Genomic DNA, 11,921 nt, shown 5'->3' on the forward strand with positions numbered 1-11,921 from the left:
GGTGATGTTTAAAACCCCATCTGTCAAACTGTAAAAATCAGTTGTTAAATCTGTCAACTAATCAATGAATGTAAAAGGAAATGATTAAACTGATCCATATATTTATAATGGCTGATGGGTTATGTTTGTAGTGTTGTTCCGTTGTCACATGTTGCATGTTTTCATGCATTTCAGAAAAATAATTCTGATAATAAACTGAAATTTGAAATTTTCCTGGTTGTGAACTGATGTTTTCTGCACACTGTTAAATGTGACGGTGTTCATGCAATGTTTTTATAAAAGACAAAGAAACCGATTTATATATATTTATTTATTTATTCAGTCTTTGCTGTACTTTCAATCCAAATATTTGTAAAATAAGACATGACATTAGACTTCAGAAAATATTGAATGTAAAGAATCTGTTTCTTTACATTTACGTTTTCCGAGCCAGCAGTCCAACGCTTCCTCCCAGAACTCTGTGAGCACCAGAGAGATCCAGCAGGAAGTCCCTCAGACCCGGGATGACTGACTGCTCGTTGCCGAAGCCTATCACTCCGGCTCAGAGGCCGAATGTCAGCATGTCGGGGTCGGTGACCCAGGATTCACTGCCGATCCACTGGCGAAGGGGGGACGGCTCCAGAGACAGCTCCTCCAGCAGAATCCTCAGATCTTCGGGGGACGTGAACGCCACGACGACGGCCGTCGTCGACCTGGAGACGAGTTATAATGCATTCTTATATCACACAATATTAACTTTATTCATATGTGAATAAGACATGAAGTGTTTGATCTGACTATTTGTATAACAATATCGACAATAAATATGAGAAATAAAAGTGATAGGAAAAATAGGATTCCATTCCATTATGAATGCCATGATTATCCTGAAATAATAGCTATTCACAATATCTCGATAATAATCAAAACATGCTTAAAATGCAAAACATACTGGAATTATTTCACCTTCCAAACAGAATGGAGACTCATGGTTTTATTGTGTAGCAGATAGAAACGATCTTTTTCAGTGGAACATTTATAAAGGTTATCAAATCTTAACGTCCATCTTCACAAATAGTTTAAATAAATGTAAAAAAAGTAGCAGTTTTTTGCTACATGATGCTACATTTTTAAATCTGGGTCCGGTAGAAAGGCTCGCCGTACTCCACGCAGATCCCCTCTTTGCGCGCCGCAGCCAAGAAGGACGCCATGCTGTTGTTGCCGTAGTCCGAGTCGGACCAGACGGCGCCAATCCAGGTCCAGCCGAAGTGTTTCACCAGCTTGGCGAGCGCGTCGGCCTGGAACTGGTCGCTGGTCCTGAAGAAGCTTGGGTACTGCTGCTTGTCCGACAGACAGGCACACGTGGCGAAGTGGCTCACCTGGAGGGGCAAGATGGCGGCTTTAAATTACGGCACGGACTGCGGCTTTAAATTGAACAGGCAGATTTGTGATTTATCCATCCATCCATTTTCTACCGCTAATCCTGTATTTAGGGTCACAGGGGGGCTGGAGCCGATCCCAGCTGTCATTGGGCGAAGGCAGGGTACACCCTGGACAGGTCGCCAGTCTATCACAGGGCCGACATGTAGAGACAGACAACCATTCACACTCACATTCACACCTACGGGCAATTTAGAGTTATCAATGAACCTATCCCCATCCTGCATGTCTTTGGACTGTGGGAGGAAGCCGGAGAACCCGGAGAGAACCCACGCTTACACGGGGAGAACATGCAAACTCCACACAGAAGGAACCCGGGGCCGACCCGGGAATCGAACCCAGGACCCTCTTGCTGTGAGGCGAGAGTGCTACCCACTACACCACCGTGCAGCCCAGATTTGTGATTTAGCACTATATAAACAATTAAATACAAATTCAGTGACAAATTGCTAAGAACATGCATTCAATTGCATAAATTGTATGAATGTATTTTTGGCCTGTCTACAGTTGATTTGGACATAAAGATCAACAGTTTGTGTTTTGCCCCCAGATTCAGAAAGTTCTTCAAAATTCTATTTCAAAATAATAGATAAAAATATTTAAAAGAAGCAATAATCCAAGAATTTCAACATCAAGAGAATAAACACAGCACCAGATAAATGCATCTGATAGTATTTATATTGTATATTCTCATTACGACGCTGCTGTTGTAAGATGAGGAGGATTTGCTTTACAGAGATAAAATGTAGAAACTTTGCTCAAATTAACAATGTTGTCGTCTGCACATGCATAGAAAATATGAACGATAATATTTTTATATAAGAATTTTGAATGGACAGTGCGGGAGTTAGAGGCCAAAACACTTTCACCTTGATTATAGCGCCGCCTGCTGGTGGACATCTGTCATTGTTGGTGTCTGCCGTGTGTGCAGGGGTCTTCGTTCAGGGGAGGTATGCTGCAGTATCCGTTTTACCTGTGGAAGAATACAAATAAATGTACCTTTAGAAATAACTAGAAACAAAAAGAGACTGTTTGTGCCTAATATAAATATCCTATCTTCATGCAGAACATTAGATAAATCACATACTTTTCCTCTTTTACAAAGTTATAGCACTCAAACAAGGTGGTCATCACCACGTTTGAAATTAAAAGAGAACATTTGTGGTGGTTTAAGGTTCTTAAAACATTAGTGATCCAGATGTGGAAGTGAAAGCGTACTGAATTTGCAAGGTATGCTGTCACATTGTGGGTGTAACATTTCTATATTAGACACACTTGTTTTGAGGTTTCTATTTCTTTGAAACTGCGGTATCACGAGGATGTTCAGCATTCAAAACCTGCTGTTTGCCTTGTGCAGTAAGTTACTTATAATATTAAGGAAATGAAAAGTAAATATGTTTTAATGCTAATTCTTTATGGTAGAATTCTACGCCTTGATATTGGTCTTTGGTATTTTATTACTGGTAACAGCTAGAATACATGATAAAAAAGGATTTTGTAGACATCACATATTCAAATGTACATACAAATATGTACTTGTTTAGTTTATTTGTCAATATGTCATGTTGTTTCCTCGTTTACAGTTCCTCTGAGCTGTGTGAGCAGTGCAGCCGGCTTGATCCATGTGTTTGGTTATGAAGGGGAAGACGTTGAGGTTTCTTGTCCCTATGACTGGGGTTATGAGTCTTATGAAAAGTACCTGTGCAAGAATGACTGTGGCAACGACGATGTTCTTATTAAGACGACAGCAACAAATACTTTGAAATACTCCATCGATGATGACAACCAGAAACACGTCTTCACAGCGACTATCGCTAATCTGAGATATTCGGATGCTGGTAAATACTGGTGTGGGGTGAGTAGGACTGGAAAGGATATCTACACTGAAGTAAAGCTGGAAGTAAGACCAGGTATGTTGGATTCCCACATTGTCAATCATTATTTCATTATCATTCTTATCCAGGCCTTGTTGTGCAGTTGCATTGTACACAAGTACAATTTCTGAGGTACTTATACTTTAATTCAGTATTTGCATTTTCAACTACTTTTACCTTTTGCTCCACTATAATTATCCGTCAGAAATATTGCATTTAATATACAAAACAGCCTATAATAACTCTGTACTCTAACTCTATAATAACAACTATGTACATCAACAATAATCCAGCAGTAATACAAAACTAGGAGGGGTCGCTCTGATTATATAATTAGCACTTACACTTATCACTTACTTTTGATGCTTTCAATAAATTTAAGTAGCAATACTTCTGTGTTTTGCTCAAGTTAGATTTTGAAAGCCATTTTTTTAACGCTGTGATATTTCTTCTTTGACTCAAGTACTGAATGTGAATTAATCTTACTATTTTACTGTCAGACAGCTGTTGTGACAAATCCAACAAAGTCGAGGGTTATGAGGAGAGTTCAGTGTCCATCAGCTGTCCGTATGAGTCTAACTACCAGAACAGTGTGAAGTACATCTGCAGAGGAAAGCGGCCCTCCAAGTGTCTGGAGAAGGCAGTGATCACCTCTGCAAACGAACAAAATGGTCAATTCAGACTTATGGATGACAAGGCCTCGAGGAAATTCATAGTTACCATTACCAGTCTGACCCAAAATAATTCTGGGTGGTACCTTTGTGGTGTCCATGAAAACACCGGCCTGGATGTCTTCTCTGCTTTTGAGCTAGAGGTTAATGGTGAGTGATCTACCTCATCATATTGTAATAAACTATTCTTTTTTAGCATTTTAATGAGTCAGAAACCCCTTTTCTGTAAAATAAATAAAAATAAAAGATGTGGACGAAAACTGACTAAAAGTTGTTTACACAAAGCTTTGATTTTACACGTGTCTGATTTGTCAAAATGTCTCAAATATTTCAGAGAGAAAAGTGAAACATGCTTCCATTTCTTATCTGAGCAGGCTTCTGTGTTGGCTCAAATCTCCTTCTGCTTTCACAGAGTGGTGCTGTGTGAAACCAACCAAACTGAGTGCCATTGTGGGTCATTCAGTAACCATGCAGTGTCCCTACCCGCCTCAACACAGGCATAACAGGAAGTTCCTCTGCAAGGGAGACTACCGCAACAACTGCACAGACGTTGAGATGAGGCAAAGCAATTTCACACTGCAAGCAGATCTTTCCTCCGGCTATTTCACGGTGACGATCATGCAGCTGAAAGCAGTGGATGCTGGGACATACTGGTGTGGTTCAGACTCCCAGTGGAGTGTTGGAAACTACACCACGATTCAACTGTCAGTAGGTAAGATTATGAAAAGAGTAATAGATATTACTCTATATGACAGTAAAAAAAAAAAAAAAAAAAAAGGCAGGTCCCTCCTTTTGGATCCCTGAAATGATATTATGCAAAATTGCCTTTAAAGTCCATCAAGGAAATCCTAGTGTTTTTAAACATGATTTAATGACTTTTTTTCAATCAAAATCCTCTTTAAATCAAGCTTTACTGGTGATAGATGTAATGTTTACATTGTCCAGCACCCCAGTTTAGCAAGTCAGCATGCTAATATTCCCTAATTAATACAAACATAAAGTACGCTGATGGAATGTAATTGGCTTTTGAGGGCATTTGGTCATAAGTAAAAAGGCCTGATCAAATAGAAATAAGAACTTTACGGTGCTGAAGTAAAAGTCGGGGCATCACTGAAGTTATTATATTTGATTCTGTGGGGAACATCAATGTCTGTTAAAAAAAAACAGTTGTTGAGACAATCTCAAGGTGGGGCTAGAGGAAAGGTCAGCAGGATATAATCTGGATACATCACCTGGCAACCATGAGTGTCCGTTTCAGTAGATTTGCATCCTCTGGGACCATGAATGTATGTACCAAATTCCATGTGTATCCTTTAAGCGATTGTAGAGATATTTCACTCAGAACCAAGTTGGTAGATCGGACATTGCTGTCCCGAGTTCTCAGCTGCTAAAAATAAAAACGTTTGCTATGTCTATTAAGAAACTTTCTCTGATAGTCTTTCCCAAGCAGAGCAGTACTGAGATCGCTCCCGTCACGCTGGTGGAACCTGTCGGATCACAATCTACACAGATCCCTGGGAAACCGATCAGAGGTAGGAGTGTACGTTAAAACACACATGACCATTCACACACATGGAGCATGCAAACATCAAATGTTGTGAAGACTCAGTTCTGAAATTTGATTCCACTTCTGTTTTAATTTCTGTGCTTGGGATTGTGACGTGTGAGAAGTGTGTGGCCGATGTATTTTCAGGAAGTGTATATTTATCTTTCCTCCCACAGATGCAGCACCCTTTCACGCTGCGGTTGTCATTGTGCCGACTTTGCTGCTCGTACTGGCCTTTGCACTGGTCGTAGTTTGTATATACAAACGTTACAAAGTGCCAGGTACGTTTCACATGCAAATGAAAGCACAGGATCTGATTGTGAACTGATTGTGTGACTATTTCTTGTTTGTTTGCAGGAGTCAGAGCCAAGATAACAGCACAGGTGAGGAGTGCAGCAGAGGTAAGAAAACTGTGTCTTTATAGTGCAACACAAGTACCCAACATGAAATTCACAAACATGGAAACTAAAATAGAAGAAGACAACAACATCAGCACTAACTAAACTAAACAAAAAAACAACGGGAAGTTAATAAATAAATCATTTCAACTTAACTTTATTTTTATTAAATGTTTTTAACAAAAAGACAGAGCAACTTACTGATGATTTTACTGTTGTGTGACCGAATATGTAACGTTTGTTTTAGTGCGGAAGCCTATAGTGGAAGGAAGTGGGATCATTAAAACCCCAAAAGGATTTATAACTTGAAATCATGAATAAGCTAAGCTATATCACTGTAGCTTGCCTATTTGACTAGCTTGTGTACTTTTTGGATACATTTGGCTCCATATGGGTGGTTTAGGAAAGCTCAGGATCTAAAACCGATGGTATTCATCCTCTTGAGAGCATGATTGTGCTCCAAAAAGAAGAATTTAAGGACAAGCATTCTTATTTTTAGCAATGATAGCAGTGGGGATCTGGGGATGGCAATGTATGTCAGTCAGTTGGCCGGCCCACTGAAAGATCTCTAGACATTCATAGTCCCCAGAGGATTAATCACTTTGGTGTACTTGAAGTTTTCATCTAGCACCAATATTATTTCCAAAATTAAATTTTTCCAATACTTTGATTGAATACTTGCAAAACCTAATGACAGCGCCATCAGCCTCAGCTGCACTTTCTGTTTAGTTACAGCCAATGTTAGCATGCTACGCTGCAAAGATTGTAAATATGCTAAACAACCAACATCAACATGTTAGCATTGACAATATGAGCATGTTAGCTTGCTGGTGTGAAATGAACCCACTTGATTATTTGGCAATATTTCATAATATGAATTGTCATCTGAGCAACATATTTGTGTTGTTTCTCTTTTAGCTTGATGAATATGCAACAAGCTCAAAGCAGGGCTCGTCCAAACCGCAGCACGTCTGTCAGTCCCAGGATGATGCAGGTGAAGCCCAACAAGAGTCTGTGTACCAGAACTTCGACGCAACAGAGGATATCTACTGTAATGACGTTGTTATAAGGGCCAACAGGAGATGAACTGCATCCACATCTGTTATCAAACCTTGCATGTTTTAACAGCCGACCAACACTATTCACATGCTGTGGTGCAACTTTTTCACTGTTTGATTGAAAATGATAGTACTGTTATTATTTTTTACAGATTTGTTTCTGTAATTTCCATCCATCCATCCCAAACTTTATTTCTGTCCAAAAATCCACATTAACATGAATACAACCTATAATCAGCAAATATAAATCTTCCTATTTATTCAATGAGGTGAAATTGTGATGTAGAAATGCCAATATAGAATTAAAATATGAATATATCAACAAATATTATTAATTTTAATGGCTTAGCATTGTGAACATCATGACAGTACTTTTATACCTGGCACTTTAAACTGCACTACACATTATTATTGACTGGTTTTATAAACAACACAATTTTATATAATCGGACCTTGAAGACCTCTGCATTAAAGTGTAAAAAGGATGCAGAGAGTTTTCAGACGAACACATGCTTAATTCAGATGATCTTGAACAATCAGATTAAGTGATTGGAAATCTTAAGTATAAAAGCCCCCTTCAGAGTGCCTTCTGATACATTAATTTATTTTGACTTTTATTTTGTTTGGTTTTGTTCTTCCAAATTAAGTCAAACAGCAGAGAATTCACGTTAAGATAGACTTAAATGAGATAACAGGGGTTCTACGCATTTGATCTGGCTTCTTATGAGTACTTTTTTGATCTTCATTAGCTACAATGTTTATTTTTCTTACTTTTTTCTTACGTTTTGTTCACTTTTGTGTGTGATTTGAATAAATATATATTGTTGATGGGGTGTTGGAACATTATACGAGCAGATAGGGTTTAATGGACTTAATATTGTAGTTTTGATCTGAAATAAAGCCCTTTTAAAAATGAGTGCCTGTGCTAATAACCGTTTTCCTCCACCCTTGAAATCTAAAGCTTGACAAGTGGAAGAACCGAATCCATGGTGGTATCTCATACTGCATGTTACACCTAATGACTGAAATTGCGATTCAATCCCTTTTGGCTCCTTAGATAATTAGTCACCTGACTCAGAGCTGCTGCTGGAGTTGCTCCTGCCAACGTGTGTAACCAGGCAACACTAAACAAACTAGAGCTACTTCGGGACTGTGGCAACTGTGCGTCGTTTAAATCAGCTGATCATTTTAAGTTGTTTTTTTATCTTATACTTGCCTGTGATAAAAAATAATGAGCTCCGAGGTTTTAGTGGCAAGGCCTCACTCTGACAGCAGAGCGGTGGCTCAGGGAGTCCCGGAGAAAGAGGCTCCTGTAGACGCGGAGGCTCCGCAGCCGTCCTCGGGCTCCGCGACGATGGGGTACCGCTCTGCCAAATACAGCCCCGCCGAGTGGTTCTCCAACTACCACAGCGTCATCCGGCAGGCCGGGACCGACCGCAGCGAAGCCGGGAAGATGCAGCGAGTGTCCAAGACTCTGTACCGGGACACCGAGGCGGCCACTGCGAATACCCAGGCCGAGGGGACGAGTCTTCTGGGACGGAGACTACAAGAGATCCACCACTGGAAGTCCGAGCTGCAGCGCCACATCGAGCAGCTGCTGGCTGACACCGAGTCCCTGCTGGCTCTGAAGACGCGGCTGGAGAGGGCGCTGGACGGCACCGACGCTCCGTACGCCATCGCCACCGATAATCTCAACTGCAGGACCAGGAGACTGGGACCGGACTTGGTCCGAGACGCTGTGGAGGAGGAGCTGATCAAGGTGACCATTGGCTTTATAATAAAAGAAAAGCGTGTGTGCTATAAGCTGTGCATGTCAAAGTGAGACACAACAGTACTGTTTGATTAATCGAGAAGATAAGTGATGCATTGATAATAGAAATAATCATTAGAAGTGTCTCTGTTACATAACTCAGGTGTGCTACAGTGATATTTTCAGGATCAAGTGCCCTGAAGTGGATTCAGTGCAACAATGCAAGGTCACCAGCAGAGGGCGCGCTGCGACACACATTAAGCAAGAGTGTGATTTTTGTGTTTTGTAGGAAGTGGATTTGATCAGGAGCGTCCAGGCTCTTCTGAGGAGGACTACCGCTCAGGTGGTCAGTCAGATCAAGTGCGTGTCAAACTCATTAACAGTTAAACAACCTGTAGGCAGACCCACGTATACAAAGTCCTCAGTTTGAACCTCCAACGTCAGAGGAATTCATTATTGTTTTGTGTCGTGTGTGTGTGTGTGTGTGTGTGTGTGTGTGTGTGTGTGTGTGTGTGTGTGTGTGTGTGTGTGTGTGTTGTGTGTCTCAGGATGAACAGAGAGGCCAAGCAGACGCTGGAGTTGGACTGGTCAGATAAGTACCAGGCCTACGACTTCGATGACCACAGTGGAAGACACAGTAACACGAGCCCAGACACACAGCACCACCCCAGCTCAGCCACCATGCAGGACCAGTGAGTCTTTGAGTGTGTGTGTGTGTGTGTGTGTGTGTGTGTGTGTGTGTGTGTGTGTGTGTGTGTGTGTGTGTGTGTGTGTGTGTGTGTGTGTGTGTGCGTGTGCGTGTGTGTCTTTAACAAACACTTTTACACAACAGTTTGTCTTGTGGTCTGCTGCAGGGTGTGTAACAGCACGTCGTGGACTAAGTTTACGCAGGACAACCTGTCTGTGGCCTTGCAGCAAGAAGAGGCTACCAGCGGTCTCAGGTCAGAGCACACTGTGGTTCAGACGTGTCTTTAAGCTGTGTGGTGGAAACTACAGCAAAGGTGCCAGTGTGGCACAGTATTTAAAGTTGTTGGTGTGTGTGTGTGTGTGTGTGTGTGTCAGACTGCTGGCTGAGCGAGTGTTGCAGGACACCGCTGACGATCTGAGAGTCCAGTGCTCCATTGTGGACCGAGCCTTCAGTCAGCGCTGTGCAGAGCTGATAGAGGCCAAGACCCAGCTGGAGATGACGCTCACACAGGTAGAAAGAGAAGACCATGAAACAGAATGACGGAGCGGCTGGTTGACTGCCTGGTTATTGAGCGTGTGATCGTGTGTGTAGATCTTGGAGCAGATCGGGGACCAGGAGAGGAACATTGTGGCTCTACAGCAGGCCATCCACAACAAAGAGGCTCCACTGAGAGTTGCTCAGTCCAGACTTTACCTTCGCTCCCTCAGACCCAACAAGGAGCTCTGCAGAGATGAGCCCCAGTTCAGGTACTACACACACACACACACACACACACACACACACACACACACACATCTGGACACACAGTCACTCTGCTCTTTTCTTATCTTATCGTGTTGCTCCATCTCCTTCCCCTTCTCTCCTCATGTCGGTTTGCTTCCCGAATCTGCAGTTTGGAAGGAGAGGTGAGGCAAATTGAAGCCACTCTGGCATCGCTGCACCAGCAGCTGAGCAAGGCCAGAGGCTCCCTGTCCCACCTGGAAGAGTCCCGCATTACCCTCGAGAAGGACATCAAGTGTAAAACCCACTCCCTGTTCATCGAGAGAGACAAGTGCATGACTCGACGTAAACGATATCCAGCTGTTTCCACGCTGTTAGGATACTGAAGACGACGAGTGTGACTGTGAGCTGCTGGAGTGCTCTTTTAACTGTACATGCCTGTCAAATTAGTGAATTCATTCCTTCGTTTGCTTGTGTTTTAATAATTTGCATTACTTTTCTGTGACATGCGTGTCCACGTTGGGAAGTTGTACTCCTTTGTTTGTGTTATGTATATTTTCTGGTGCTTTCTTAAATTGTAGTATTGAGCTCGCTCAACCACAGTACAAATGATCCAAGATAGCAGGATCAAGACTATAGAGTGACAAAATCTTTTCTCAGATTACAGAATTGTCAAATAAAGTAATAAAGTAATTTCAGTATCATTGCATGGGATTATTGTTCAACTACATAGTGATTTTCTCCACCAGAGTGAGCTGTTGAGCCTCAGTATCTCAATCAAATTCTAAAATCCTTATGATGATTCAGTAAGTTTTATATTTGTGGTACAGGTGGTGGAGTTTTAAAGACCAGCTGTCTGTTCTAAAACACACCTTAATCCTGAAGAGGGTAGAGATGATTCCAGTATACAGGGACATTGAAACAAAGCTCTACATAATCAGCAGAGGGAGCTGCATTACTCGAAATGAAAACAAGATATTTCTGATATTTCTATAAATTTCATAATCACTGTGGTAAATCCATTCTATTGAGTTTTGGGTTCTGTTAATTGTGTTAAATATCTGGTCGTCTCCATCTAAATATTGAGCGTCCGTCTGCCTCTATTCTTATAGAGGGCTTCCTTCATGTAAGGAGGTGCCACGACTGAGGATGTTATGAAACTGAACTTTATGCAACGAGAAAGTTCAGACAGGCAGCTCCGTTCTTACTGCGGAGCACATAGCATTTATTTCATGACACCACCAACTGTAGGCATGGGATGGAGCCAGCGCTTTTACCATTGTGTGGGATAAAAATGCACGCCCTTTCAGCCTTTCAGACATCAGAGGAGAAAGTTATTTTTCCCTTTTTTTTTTGTTTTTGGGTAACTTTGATGCACAACGTTTTTTATAAACACAATAAACATATATATATATATATATATATATATATATATATATATATATATAATTCACTAACTGGACAATGTGTGTGGGATATGAAGAAGAAAAATCCTTACAAAAATCGTGCTCTTTTATATGTTGAGCTCATGCGTATCCTCACCATGTGACATTCAGAAAGAGGTTGGTTTGATTTGAAATACCTGCTTCCGAGTAGCAACACACTTCGAATACGTTTATCATGTTTTGGATTGTCTTTACTTTGTGTTTTCATTGATTTCCTTTCATGGTCGTTATGATGGACGGTGATGGAAAAGACAAATGTGACCCATTGAAAAGGATTTTTTTTAAAAAGATGCCAGAATAAAAATGAAATGGGAGGGATGGATGAAGTAGCAGATCTGAGGGAGTGACAAAA

General features: G+C 41.3%; 2 protein-coding genes and 1 long non-coding RNA gene across 5 annotated transcripts; 2 read left to right on the plus strand and 1 right to left on the minus strand.

Annotated features, from left to right (window-relative positions):
• Positions 1 to 436: 436 nt before the first annotated feature.
• On the minus strand, positions 437 to 5,376 carry LOC311010911. Of its 2 annotated transcripts, none has more exons than XR_014596837.1 (4): positions 5,197 to 5,376; positions 2,289 to 2,392; positions 1,144 to 1,358; positions 437 to 692 (listed from the first exon to the last, which is right to left on the minus strand). It is a non-coding gene; the product is annotated as an uncharacterized lncRNA (long non-coding RNA). The 2 variants fall into 2 exon arrangements; XR_014596838.1 differs by having other exon boundaries at positions 1,106 to 1,358.
• On the plus strand, positions 2,609 to 7,882 carry LOC311010910 (polymeric immunoglobulin receptor-like). 2 transcript variants are annotated; one of them, XM_084005553.1, is made up of 8 exons: positions 2,614 to 2,775; positions 3,003 to 3,329; positions 3,794 to 4,114; positions 4,377 to 4,676; positions 5,401 to 5,496; positions 5,687 to 5,791; positions 5,868 to 5,911; positions 6,827 to 7,882. In XM_084005553.1, the coding sequence occupies exons 1-8, from the start codon at positions 2,739 to 2,741 to the stop codon at positions 6,992 to 6,994; spliced, it is 1,398 nt and encodes a 465-aa protein (XP_083861679.1). In that variant the 5' UTR covers positions 2,614 to 2,738; the 3' UTR covers positions 6,995 to 7,882. The 2 variants fall into 2 exon arrangements, with proteins under 2 accessions (XP_083861680.1, XP_083861679.1); XM_084005554.1 differs by lacking the exon at positions 3,794 to 4,114 and having other exon boundaries at positions 2,609 to 2,775.
• Positions 7,883 to 8,106: 224 nt separating this feature from the next.
• Positions 8,107 to 10,804, plus strand: tekt4 (tektin 4). Its single transcript, XM_084005258.1, has 7 exons — positions 8,107 to 8,725; positions 9,006 to 9,076; positions 9,265 to 9,408; positions 9,571 to 9,657; positions 9,779 to 9,914; positions 9,996 to 10,150; positions 10,297 to 10,804. The coding sequence occupies exons 1-7, from the start codon at positions 8,198 to 8,200 to the stop codon at positions 10,508 to 10,510; spliced, it is 1,335 nt and encodes a 444-aa protein (XP_083861384.1). The 5' UTR covers positions 8,107 to 8,197; the 3' UTR covers positions 10,511 to 10,804.
• Positions 10,805 to 11,921: the final 1,117 nt, after the last annotated feature.

This window comes from Eutrigla gurnardus (genome assembly GCF_963514095.1).
Source record: "Eutrigla gurnardus genome assembly, chromosome: 3".
NCBI classification, from domain to species: Eukaryota; Metazoa; Chordata; class Actinopteri; order Perciformes; family Triglidae; genus Eutrigla; species Eutrigla gurnardus.

Bases quoted from the DNA above. Each gene is read 5' to 3' on its own strand.
- LOC311010910 (XM_084005553.1), top strand. From the start codon at position 2,739: ATGTTCAGCATTCAAAACCTGCTGTTTGCCTTGTGCA. The intron at 2,776-3,002 runs GTAAGTTACTTA...CCTCGTTTACAG, and splicing joins CCTGCTGTTTGCCTTGTGCA to TTCCTCTGAGCTGTGTGAGC. The intron at 3,330-3,793 runs GTATGTTGGATT...TTTTACTGTCAG, and splicing joins AAAGCTGGAAGTAAGACCAG to ACAGCTGTTGTGACAAATCC.
- tekt4 (XM_084005258.1), top strand. From the start codon at position 8,198: ATGAGCTCCGAGGTTTTAGTGGCAAGGCCTCACTCTGACAGCAGAGCG. The intron at 9,658-9,778 runs GTCAGAGCACAC...TGTGTGTGTCAG, and splicing joins GAGGCTACCAGCGGTCTCAG to ACTGCTGGCTGAGCGAGTGT. The intron at 10,151-10,296 runs GTACTACACACA...CCGAATCTGCAG, and splicing joins AGAGATGAGCCCCAGTTCAG to TTTGGAAGGAGAGGTGAGGC.